This window comes from Leuresthes tenuis, unplaced genomic scaffold (genome assembly GCF_036924035.1).
Source record: "Leuresthes tenuis unplaced genomic scaffold, fLeuTen1.0.hap1 SCAF_19, whole genome shotgun sequence".
NCBI lineage: Eukaryota > Metazoa > Chordata > Actinopteri > Atheriniformes > Atherinopsidae > Leuresthes > Leuresthes tenuis.
Genome location: NW_027325373.1, coordinates 5,380,988 through 5,392,657, shown reverse-complemented (window position 1 = coordinate 5,392,657; position 11,670 = coordinate 5,380,988). Strand labels below are relative to the sequence as shown.

The 11,670-nt window shown below is 41.9% G+C and overlaps 1 protein-coding gene across 2 annotated transcripts in view; it reads left to right on the top strand.

The window, feature by feature from the left end:
* The first annotated feature begins 54 nt into the window (after nucleotides 1-54).
* LOC140276570 (probable flavin-containing monoamine oxidase A) overlaps nucleotides 55-11,670 on the top strand; it is a 40,326-nt gene continuing 28,710 nt past the window's right edge. Inside the window, exons 1-7 of one of the 2 annotated variants that reach the window (XM_072371309.1) lie at nucleotides 55-353; nucleotides 460-547; nucleotides 2,086-2,266; nucleotides 2,787-2,901; nucleotides 3,451-3,608; nucleotides 4,406-4,495; nucleotides 8,945-9,029. In XM_072371309.1, coding sequence (XP_072227410.1) covers nucleotides 209-353; nucleotides 460-547; nucleotides 2,086-2,266; nucleotides 2,787-2,901; nucleotides 3,451-3,608; nucleotides 4,406-4,495; nucleotides 8,945-9,029 — 862 coding nt within the window. In that variant the 5' untranslated portion in view covers nucleotides 55-208. The remainder of the gene's footprint in view (nucleotides 354-459; nucleotides 548-2,085; nucleotides 2,267-2,786; nucleotides 2,902-3,450; nucleotides 3,609-4,405; nucleotides 4,496-8,944; nucleotides 9,030-11,670) is intronic. The other variant, XM_072371308.1, reaches the window with a different exon arrangement.

The following is an 11,670-nucleotide window of genomic DNA, read 5'->3' as shown; positions in this document are numbered from 1 at the left end:
GAGGAGTGAAACAAATGCTTAAAAAAGAAACAGCGCTGTTTTCTTGGTTTGGTATATTTTCCTCTCTTCTTCTTCTTCTTCGTCTTCGCGGTGCACTCTCCCGTGCTATCAGTGCGGCCCACTTTCAACCAATCAGCATTCGGCCTTCACTTTACGTCACCATCTGTCGGCCTGCACACAGCCTACCTAACTGACCTGTTGGGTCTCCATGATCCCATTCGCTGATGGCTGGAACATGACTGCGGACATTTGGGACGTTGTTATTGTCGGCGCGGGCCTGTCTGGGCTGAGTGCGGCTCGTTTGCTCAGAAAAAAGGATGCCAAGCTGAGAATACTGATTCTGGAAGGAAAGGGTGGGTACAACTATGAAGAATGAAAGCAACTGTGATATGTAAGCACATTTTAAAGAGTAAAAGCACACCGCATTGCTTTGACATAACGACTCTTGCTGCACCGCAGATCGAGTGGGAGGTCGCACAGTGTCCTCTGAAATACCAGCAGCCAATGGTGTTGATCGCTGGGACTTTGGGGGGCAGTGGGTCGGAAGGTGAGATAAAAAGATATAGTTATCTATTTAATAAGTTTTTTTTTTCTTGTGACATGAATTTGATTTACTGGATCATTGTAGTTACTTAAACAGTGATATACACTATAAATGAGTGATTCAGAGACAAACAAAGGACTTCCAAGTAAAATATTAAGGTTTTCAGTCTCAGACAGCAAGTAAACACCTTAAACAGAAATGTGAGTTTAAATCCAGGTTATCAGAGTTACTTGACAGCCTGCAACTCATTCAGCTATGCGAGGAACAAGTGATTCAATACGAACACCCCATCTTTAAGACTCAGTCAGGGTTAAGAATGTCAATATCAATCAGACAAACAGCTTAGGGACTCAATTGCCCCTCTATTAGAGAACACTTGACCAATATAGCTGGATGGAAATGGTTCTTAGTGAGCATACTTCTACACAGAGCTTGCGGGCTGGTGGAGAGACTTTGATTGCGATGTTTATGGGAACAAAAGAAAAAACCCAAAAAACACTGCACACATCCTGCTACATTTTCCCAAAGAAAGTTGCGACAGTGAAGCCTTTGTGATGTAGCCATTCCTTTTCACAACACTTAAAGGATGTTCTTGTGCTGAAGATGCCAAGGGAAGAAGAGCTTCAGTTGTTATTTTATCCCTTTCTTCCTGGAAACACAGGTTGCGGATCATGTCATTCTTGGATTTTTTCCTGTCTCAAATCCTCTTGACATTCTCCATTGAGGATAGGTCCGGCAGGCCAGTCCAGTATCAATACCAGTACCCTCTTCCTCCTCAGCTATGCTTTTGTAACGTGTAACTTAACCCCGTTACAAACATGTCTCTGGTGGTTCAAACATTCACTTCAGTGATGTCTAAAGTAGTCTCTTTTTATGCTGTGGAATGTAGGGAAAATTCTGCATGAACATAAAATGTTAAAGCATCACAGTAAATCTAATGGCCTTCTAAATGTACCATACTTTCTAATAATTTCCTTAAGTAGTCTTCAGGAATAGTTCTCCAGGCTTCTTGAAGGACATCCCAAAGCTCTTCTTTGGATGTCGGCTGCCTTTTGTTCCGTTCTCTGTCAGATGATCCCACACTGCTTGAATAATGTTGAGGTCCGGGCTCTGGGGAGGATTCATCCCTCCATAAGACCTGTTGCCACTGATTTTCAGTCCACTTCTTGTGTAAGTGTAAATAATATGTTGTTTTGGCAGGCTGCTAGTCCGCTTTGTGTAGACACAACACTGGTTCATTCCTTAAATTGGGTGGCTTTGTGTTTGAATGATTTATCAATCAGTGTTAAGTGATTTGACAAACAAAATACACATTCTCAGTACGAGAACTGAATGAAGTGAGTGGAAAAGCAGCCAGTGTTCAAAGAAAAACTTTGAAAGACCTTGAAAAAGTACTATTGCTCAAAACCACTTTAAAAGATCACAAGAATGTCTGACTGCTAGGAAGAAAAAGAAAAAGAAACAAGGGGTGGCTGGAGACTTTTACGCAGTGCTGTAAGCATCATAAAGCTTTTTAAAGAACAGCATACTTTCTCTCACAGCACCCAAACACACGTTTTGGATCTTATCAAGGAGCTGGGCCTAGAGGTCTACCCACAATACAACGTCGGGAACAAGGTGCTACACGTGGGTGCGCCGACTTCCAAAGTGCGCGTGTACAGGACCAGCATCCCTGCCCTGTCCCCAATGGTGCTCCTGGACTTCACCCAGCTGCTCTGGAAGGTGAGACAACAGCTGGTATCAGTGTTCTGCCCTTTGGACTTTGTTCGGTCAGAGCTGCCGTTCTCAGTACTGGAGCCGTCTGATAGGGATTAGCTAAACAGCCTCGGCTCTCTGTGGAAAAACTGTGCACTCGCACAGATAATGACTGGTTAGACTGTTTTTCTGTGGACTCCTGCATTTGCATCAAGAATAAGATGATATTCAGTTCAGATAATCCGTTTTGTAAGACTTATATTTTCACAAACACCTGTGTTCTCTAATATTTCACTCACAAACTGATATGGCGATTATATTTCTGAATGTGTGCCCGTATATCAACAGGCTACTTTTTTCACGCAACAAAGCACTTCAAAGTCTCCAGTGTTGCATAAATGCTCTGAAAGGAAAATGGCAAAAGTCAGAGTTCTCCGTCTCTGGCTATTCTTCTGTTGTTGCCTGTATCAATGGGAGGCCTTCAGTTCACAGTGGTAGGTCATCCTGTGCCGGTGTGATGGGGTGATCGATTGTCTTCTGCACTCAGATTGACAGGCTGATTGGAACAGTGTGCGTCGGGGATCCGTCGAAGACCCCACGCGCTGCGGAACTGGACAGCATGACCCTGCACTCGTACCTTGAGCGACATGCTTGGACCGCAGGTCAGTTTTAAATGTGCACATTTTACCTCCTCTGCAACACTGTCTTCCTGAACATTTCTGCTCGGAAGAAAGGGGTTCAACACCAGGGTGTCCTGGAGGAAAAATGGAGGGATTGAAGAGAGATTCATCATCATTATCAAACAAATTGTTTGAAGTGTTAACTTTCTGATGTTAAGCAGGCATAATGCTCACTGTCTCTGTTAAGCGTGTTGAAAGACATTCATCCATCCATGCATGTACGGGCCAGTCAACATATTGACAGGGAACTCTGGCTTTATTAGACATGGTCAGATTTTTATTCCAAATTAAATGATTCACTGCAGTGCAAGATTTATTGACTTCCTTCACAGAGAGGAAGTCATTTGACAGGATGATTACAGATAATGATCATCCTCTCAGGTGGAACAGTAGCTCTCTTTGTGGGAGAACAGACAGGCATTTTTTATGGTGTGCGAGGAGGAATTTTGCAGAAAGCTGCCATATCAGGGAAATGTGTATGATTACTGCGTATCTCAGAGCTACAGTATGTGTCCATCCCTTCTGTGGCAGAAATAAAAGAGCAAATTGGAGTGTGCAGCAGAGCTGTCTTTGGCATGGAGCCATCCCAGATGTCCTTCCTGTTCTTCCTTATGTATGCTGCAGCAGCTGGAGGGCTACTGGCACTTCTGGAGAGCACTCCAGGTGGTGCTCAGGAGTTCAAGATAAAGGTACACATCTCCTATCACTCTCATGACTGAATATTGTTAAGTGGAGTGTTACTTCAGAACTGGAAGCCATGGCGGAGTTCCTCCTCTCTTCACCAACGGTTAGCAGCCAGCACAGTCATGTTTCATGTGTCACGTCTTGGTCCCTGAAACATTGATTTGGACTATCTCGGCACCTGAGGCTCTGGTCTTGTATTGGATTTTCCTGCTTTTCTGTGTCCTCTCAGCATGAAACCCATGTTTCCAGACTGATTTGCTCTCGTTCAATTGCATCTGAACCTTCAGAGGGGATGGGGGATGGACTAACAAGGCCATTCAGAAACCGGCAACAAGGCTTTTGGTTTGATCCTGCGTCAAAGCACTTCTTTTTGTTCCATTTTTTCCAACCAAAGTGGCTTTCTTATGATTACATTTCAGATATGTCCCAAAGGAATAGCTGTAAACATGGCAAAATCACAAATGCAGCAAGAGAATTACATTAAATGTGAATTGGAATGGATCTAGTCTTTGTTGTCGCTCGGCTTAAAGAAGTCAAGACTGAAAGACGCTTACACAGCTTACATGTGTAGTCTTTTAATCCATTTGTCTTTGTCCTTTGCCAGCGTTGAAAAAAGTGATGCTCTACAGTTAGCACTTATTCAATCTTTGCATATTTATCCATAATAATATTACACTAAAGGATTTTAGTGACAATACAGAATAACCAGGGTATGTTTTGCAAAAATAAGAATGATGCCTACAAAGGAGGTCATGAGTTTTTTAAAAGCCCAGTCTGTGGTGTCATATTTGTCTCTCCACAGGGAGGCAGCCAACAGCTTTCAGAGTGCCTGGCAGAAGGTGTTGGATGGAAGAATGTCCGGCTGGGCTCTGCTGTGATGGCCATATGGCAGGTAGAGCACAGTAACGTCTCACTCAGGGACTGATGAGGTGCGAGGCTAAGATAACAGCCTCCTCACGGGTGATGCAGGCCGTCTCCTGTGAACGCACAGCCTGTTCCGGCTGAACGTCTCCCTTATCCACAGCTGAGAGACCAAAGGGCTACCGTGTCCTTATAAGTGCAGTGTTCCTCGTCAATATAATGTTCCTTTCTGCTCACCGTGTTGCTATACGTGCACAAATCGATTATAAGAGGATGCAATATCGAACTCCAACAGTCCGCCGTAATGGTCATTCATTCATCCAAGCCAAAAAAGGATAGAATTAAATGGCTGCATCGTGTAAAATGAATTAATAAAAGAGTTTATTCCAGTTTATACACACATCATAACAAACAATCTCAATCTCACAAGTCACATACAAGTCGTGCTGTCTTAATCTTAACTTTTCACTGAGACCATCTGTACACATTCACATTAGTTCTTTATTTACATTCATCAAACACAAAACATTTGGATACCATAATGAAAGCTGTTGTTCACAAGATAAGAAATAACTTTGAATAAATTAAAATGTAGTTTCCTGAAATTAGAATTCCAGCATGTATAATTGATTCATCAGCAGAGACATTCTGACTGACTTTTAATTGATTTCAATGTTCTTGTTAAACCTAGAATATATTCTATAAAAAAAGAGATTGTCTAATTCTTTTTTTGAAGTCCAATTATCTGCCGTGTTGAGCCGTTTGTGTTCCAAACGTTTCTCATCCAGATGATTCACTCATTTTGTAAAGAACACCCACCGATGCTTTTAAAAAGAGTTTAAACCCTGAAGTCAGCTTAAATTTCAGCACACGTTTGACTTTTTTTATTACAGTGATCAGTTGTATTGCTTTACAGAGTGATCAATACCTAATGCCTTTTTATGGTGTATATCATAGTCAGTTAAACATCTATGAGTTGGCGCTTTGGGTTGTGTTTTGAGGACATCACACTGGGCTCTTCCGAATGATGTGTTAGAGCTGTTCGACTCCTCATTAGAGGCAAGACAATTATTCAGTTAATTATCAATGAACTGTTGATGGAGTCTAAATGAGTTTGTGCCCACATCGCTAATTGGCCTTTTAAAAAAAAAACTCAGCTCATAAACTTGGTTTTGGCCTTTTTTAAATGTGATGATTTGCTTTTTTTTCAGTCTTCTGTGATAGCACGGTTAATATCTCCAGGTGTTTGTCAGCTTAGTGGAGGGAAGCAGTTTAGGAGGTCACCTAAAATTGTTTCTTTTTTTTTATATGTGCAGATAAATCAAACCTTTTACTCAATTTGTTTATGTTGCACCAATTCACACCAAGCGTCATGTTAAAGTCACGTTAAGTAAACGAGTCAAAACTTGTTCGATTCAATCCAAATGCATTCAGTTCAATTTACTTAATAACTACAGCTTTTATATACACGCCTACATATACATACTCTTAACGAGTATTAAGATACTGATCGTAATCACTTTCAGTTATACTTTCTAATACGCTGACTTAGAATAAGAAGGAGTCAAGGAAAACAGGAAGTCCGGATGTTTTCTGTACATCACGTGCTGAATTACAGGAAACTATAATGTTTCACGTAGCTGTCTTGCTGAGTAAGGCACTGGGCACATCCTTGACATTTTGCCAGTTTATCAAAGTGCTTACTCTTACTGACAGACAAACACATTCACACTGGCATTCACAGCTATGGGCAATTTAGAGTTTCCACTTCACCTCAGCTGAAGCACGGCTCAGGCAAAAACCCACACAGATGTCCCAGTTGACGAGGTTGCTTTCACACTCGGGATGTTCTAGTTGAAAGGAGATGGGGCTGTGAAACACTAAAAACCAAGTCAACATCCATGTCCCATGAGAATGTTGGTGAATAGAAGTGCATGTGCAATTCTTGGCTATTTAAGGAAACTTTTCCCTCTCCACTCTGGGAGCTTGGAAGTCTTCAGATTTTGGTCTTGACTTTGAGATGGCAAAAGAGTTTCCTCTGTCAAAAGTTGAAGGTTATTGGAATAATTCAGGAGAATATGAACTCTTAAGCACAGAGGTACGTTGCTGACTTAAAGCAGATGTGTACTTTTGGATTTCTGTCATTTATAAGCTGTTATGATTTCAATGCTCATGGGAAAAGGTGTATTATGTTCAAGTTAAAATATCCATCTTCGGCCAAATCTGTATGCTGCATTTGTAACATTTCCAATTGTTCCTCATCAGACCAGCTGCTACAAATCTTACTCTGTGTGATGTCAGATTCAGTTTGTGCAAAAAAGAAGTGAAAGCAAAAGATTGTTTTCGATATCCCAAGAGCCACCAGATGTCCTCTTCAAAAAGCTATTCTAATGCATTGGATGGTTTGTAGTGCAGAGCCATCTGAGAAGCTTTTGTTCGAAAGTGTAGGAAACTGCAAAAAGTGTTCGAATAAACCATCAATTACCTCCTTTCACGGCCTAGCCTCCGTCTTTAGAACAGGAGGCTCAAACCGCTTGGTGAAATCTGAATTTTGTCAGAGTCGGTCAGGAGAGCTTGTTTTCCACAGAGAAAGCCATTCTAAAACCTTTTTATCTCCGACACTGTTCAAACTCATCCAGTGCCTTGACAAATGAGCTCTTCAAACAAAAAGTTCTGGAGAAGTAACTATTAGTTACATGAATAAAATGAAGGACCTGAAACTCAGAATATCCATCAGAGCACTATCCAATTAATCTTTATAAAGCGAAAGAATATTTGATCTTAAGGAACCTGCCAAGAAAGGCCAGTTCACCAAAAATCAGGGAGAAGGCAAGAAGGGCCTTAATCACAGAGCTAACATGGAGGCCCTGAAAGAGCTGCAGAGTGAAGCATGGTAGTGACAGCATTATACTGTGGGGATGTTTAACAACAGCAGGGCCTGGGAAATTGATCTGAACTGAAGGAATGATAAAGTCATATTCTTAAGGAAAACCCTGCTGGCCTTCTAGACAGCTAAGGGAAACGCTTAAAGGGGAACTCCGGTATTTTTAAACCTAGACCTTATTTCTGGCATGAAATACGTTCATCTACTCACCGAGAACAGTTTGGCGAAAGTCGGCGTCCTTCGGAAGCTATTTAGAAAACTTAGTATTTAGTATATCCATATAACGGAGTGAACAGGGCAGGGACGATGCAGCCTCTAAATAAGGCATTATCTGTCTTTATTTCACCAATACTTTAAGAAGAATGAATGAACAAACGTGTACTATTGCTCTGTTAGAGTAGAGTGCCTGTGTAGAAATCCCTCCGTTAGCTCTCCTATAGTCACAAGTAACCACATAACTGTAGCTATGTGCTAACAGAGCAATAGAACACGTAAATATCCTGGAATCTTCTTGAAAGAAGTGCTACAACAGCACGTGATGTTGATGGCTGCTTTGTGTTGAGCACGGACACTTACATATCACAGGTTCTGTCCACCCAGTCTGGGGACAATGTCCACAAACAATGAGGAGGGAAACAAACCCAAAACACACATTCTGCTCTTCATTCACAGTCATGTGTCTGCGCAGCTTCTTCTGAACACACCACTTCAGAGGCCATTGTTTTCTTACAGCTCTTCTGTTTTCTGTCGTCTGTGTTTTCCCCACAAGAATTTCCATCCATGACTTCAGAGTATTAAAAAAAAAAAAAAAAATCATATCTGCCATGTAGTATGTCTCAGCCACAGTAAAAATGTATGACTGTGGCTGTGTAGTCTGAACCACGCTGCCTTTTTTCTGTACTGTAACCGACACATGAGGTATGTCAGTAGGGCTTCAGACCAAAAACAGAGACCTGTAAATGTACATGTTCTGTTCCCTTTAAGTTACTTATGAGGATAGGGCAGCAAGCAGTTAAGTGCTCTGCAAGTGTGAGGGCAAGGTTTTCTAACCAATTATGTAACAAAGTATATAATGCAACTGAAATGCTTAACCGCCCTCTAAAGTTGATTTTACAATGCGTCTCTTACAAGAAGGGACATTCAGGGCAGGACAAAACGGAACACAGTGATGTTAACTTGATTTATAAATGATGCCCCATTGGCAAACATCTTTTCAAACACATTTGTTTTCTTCTTTGTTGTTCTTTACTGCATGCTTAATGCACAGCGAAAGCTCTCACGTTTATCGTTTAACTGTGCTCGTCATCAACAGATTCTCCTTGGACTGAGCTCACGTTTATGGATCGACACTGATAGAGAATGCCTTTTTAACCTCAGTGTTAGGCTAAAATGAGTCATTTTGATTAAAGAAAGGTAATAATCTACCAGATGTCATTTCAAATATGCACCTAGCAAATGTGCGTGATAGTTGGAACACATTATTTTGAATAACACTCAGAAACTGCTCCACCACACCTAACATGATGGGATTTACTGGCAAATCTCAGCATCTCGCTTATTAAATATAACCTCGTCTGTGTTTGAATGTTTGCACAGGATGCAGAGTGGGCCCGGGTGATGACGAGCAACGACACTTTCTTGTGCAGAGCCGTGATCGTCACTTGCCCCCCTCATTTGGCAGGTCAGTGTGCGTCTCCCACCTCTGTCGAGTCACTAAATGAAATTCTCACTGGTGCAGAAGGCAAATATCCCGCTCTCTCATCAGGTCTGTCAAACGTGGCAAACTGTGCATTCATGCCGATAAATTGATGAATTTCCTAAATCTTTTTTGCCTCCAGGATGAGGGACTCACTTTGGTTTAAGTACAAAGTTCAGGTCCAGGGCTCGGGAATTGCTTGGATTTGATTTGAAACTCGGTGCAGGAGTTAAGGGCAAAACTTTAACCGGGGGCTAATTGTGACATTTGCTATGGTCGGCTGTGGGAAGCTGAAAGTGGTAAAGTCGTCAGTACCGACTTATCTGCAATCAAGCTACGAGGGAGGGAAAGATACGGGCCCCATCGCACGTAGTGTTTGGCTTGAACCTGAAAGTTTTTTTCTGAACTAGTTAACATAATATTTTGGCATGGTTTGGCATAATAACAGTTTTGGCATTTTGAAAATCAACTTTGAAGTCATTCACAGAACATATTACTGCACATAAAAATGTGCGTGCTTCTGTTGAAGGCCTGACACACAAACTGAGAACACGATCTGAAATGGCCCCTGAGCAGAATGCATTTTGATTCAGACGTTTCCTCCTGCATGAACTGACATCCTACACTCCAGCTTCTAATTAACCACAAGCTAAAGCAGTGTTGACTGTGATTTGATTTAGGTGTGAATTGGATAATATACCGTGACACAAGACGTGTAAGTTTCTGGAATGTCAGCCATTTTACCATGGCAGTAATTCTCATCAACCACCAGTCACTCTGGTGTTGATAGACTGGTTTTCAACTCTAAAGTTGTCTCTTTTCTTTTTCCTTTCCCTGGTTCGAGTGCACTGGGGTTCAAGTTCATTCATGCAGGGGGGAAAAAAGAGAGACAAGGGACGTATTAACTAACCGGTTTGCTTCATACCAAATGTCCGCTCAGAAAGAGGTTTTTAGTTCAGCTTTTTAGCTGTTTTGGAGTGAAGATTGATGTGTGTTTGGTGTACCTTCGTCCTGAATTTGTTGTCAGGCATCAGGCTGTGATCTTTTAGTGTATTTCAGTATCTTTTAGTCAGGGCTTTTTACACTTAAAGTGAGTGAAAATTTAGGTGAATGATTTTCCCTTTAAAATAAACCAAAATGAAACACACTCCCAAAGTTAGTGCACTGCCCAGGAACTGCTTTAATGTGTTCATGGGCAACATTTTACTGGAGTGACGAGGGGCTCCAAAACAGTCTGAAGCAAGGCTGTGTCATCTTGTTAAATGCCTGTTACCTTGGCTTTTCTTCCTCGCCGTCTCCTCTTCACTTTCTTTGCTAGCATCGCAAGTAGGAAAAACTTAGATGCAAAGAGAGGACTAAAGGAATAGAGGATACAGAAATTGGGGAATGAGATAAGGAGATCAAAGTTGAAAGTGGAGTCAGAGCTGGTTTGGAAGAGGCTGGGGCTGAAGCTGTTTCTGTGCCTTTTTGTTCTAAGCTGCCAATAGATCTGTCAGTCAAACCTCAAACTCCAAGTCATGGACCATGGCCAGGTTCCTTAATGAGACAGGTCTGAGAGCAGTGTTGAATTATGCAGCTCGGATTGCTTTAGCTTGTATGCCACTTTGGCCTTAAATCGGTGAGGGAAGGTTGACAAGAACTCTCAAAATTAAAATAAGCCAAAGTCGGGCCAGCGATTGAGATGCCACCTCTCCCAGAAAAAGTTGGGGATACATTAAAGAGTGGATTGCTGCTGAAAGTTGTCAGAGTGACTTGTTGAATTTTTAATATTCTTTAATAGGAGGTAAAGACACCAGACAGATAGGCACGGCAGCAATGACTACATGCTTCCAAGCCTCTGTTGGACAGTAAAAGTCAAAAGGAAATGTTAAAATTAGTTCTCCATGCGTTTGCTTTTGAGTGAATTCACGGATAGCTGCAAGAACAAACAAACAAAAGAGGAAGAGTTACTTTAGGTCCTCGGGTCGTCTGGCATCAGAACAAAATTCTGGATATGAGCTGTGTGTTCTCAATATATTCTGTCTGTCCTGTTCTTGGCTCCAGTATTTATCTCACCATTCATCAATCCATCCATCATTTATAATGACTTCTGCCTCTTGCTTTATCCTCTTTTTTTCTTGCCACTTCTCTCACTCGCCTGAATGATTTATGAGCCCTTTGGTCTCACAGCATTTTGAGATTGCTTTGCATGAAGAAGATGTTAGTTTACCATGTTTACCCGTTCTGAGACTTCATGAAATAACTCCTACGACAGCCTTTCGCAGCGTGCACATGGTCTATGATGCAATTAGGCACGCTGATTTAGCAGTTCGTCTCAAAGTGTTTTCCTGTCGTTGTTTGTCACGTAGTGCGTCCTGCGCAGAGCGCGCTGTCTGCCTGTGTCACACGTGTTTGTGCGTGCGTGTCTTCTGTCGAGTAGGTAACGCTGAAGTTCTTGACAACTCTCGCAAGATTCGCTGTGCCTGACTGAAGAGGATTTTAAAATTGACCGCGACTGAACGTGACAATCGGACAAGCGACATCCATCCAGTGCTGTTTTTCTTTTCGTGCAGGAGGAGCTGCTTGAAGTGAAACCAAGCTTGAGTAGTGGTGGGGAAGTGATTATATCTGCCACTCCCACTTTGGT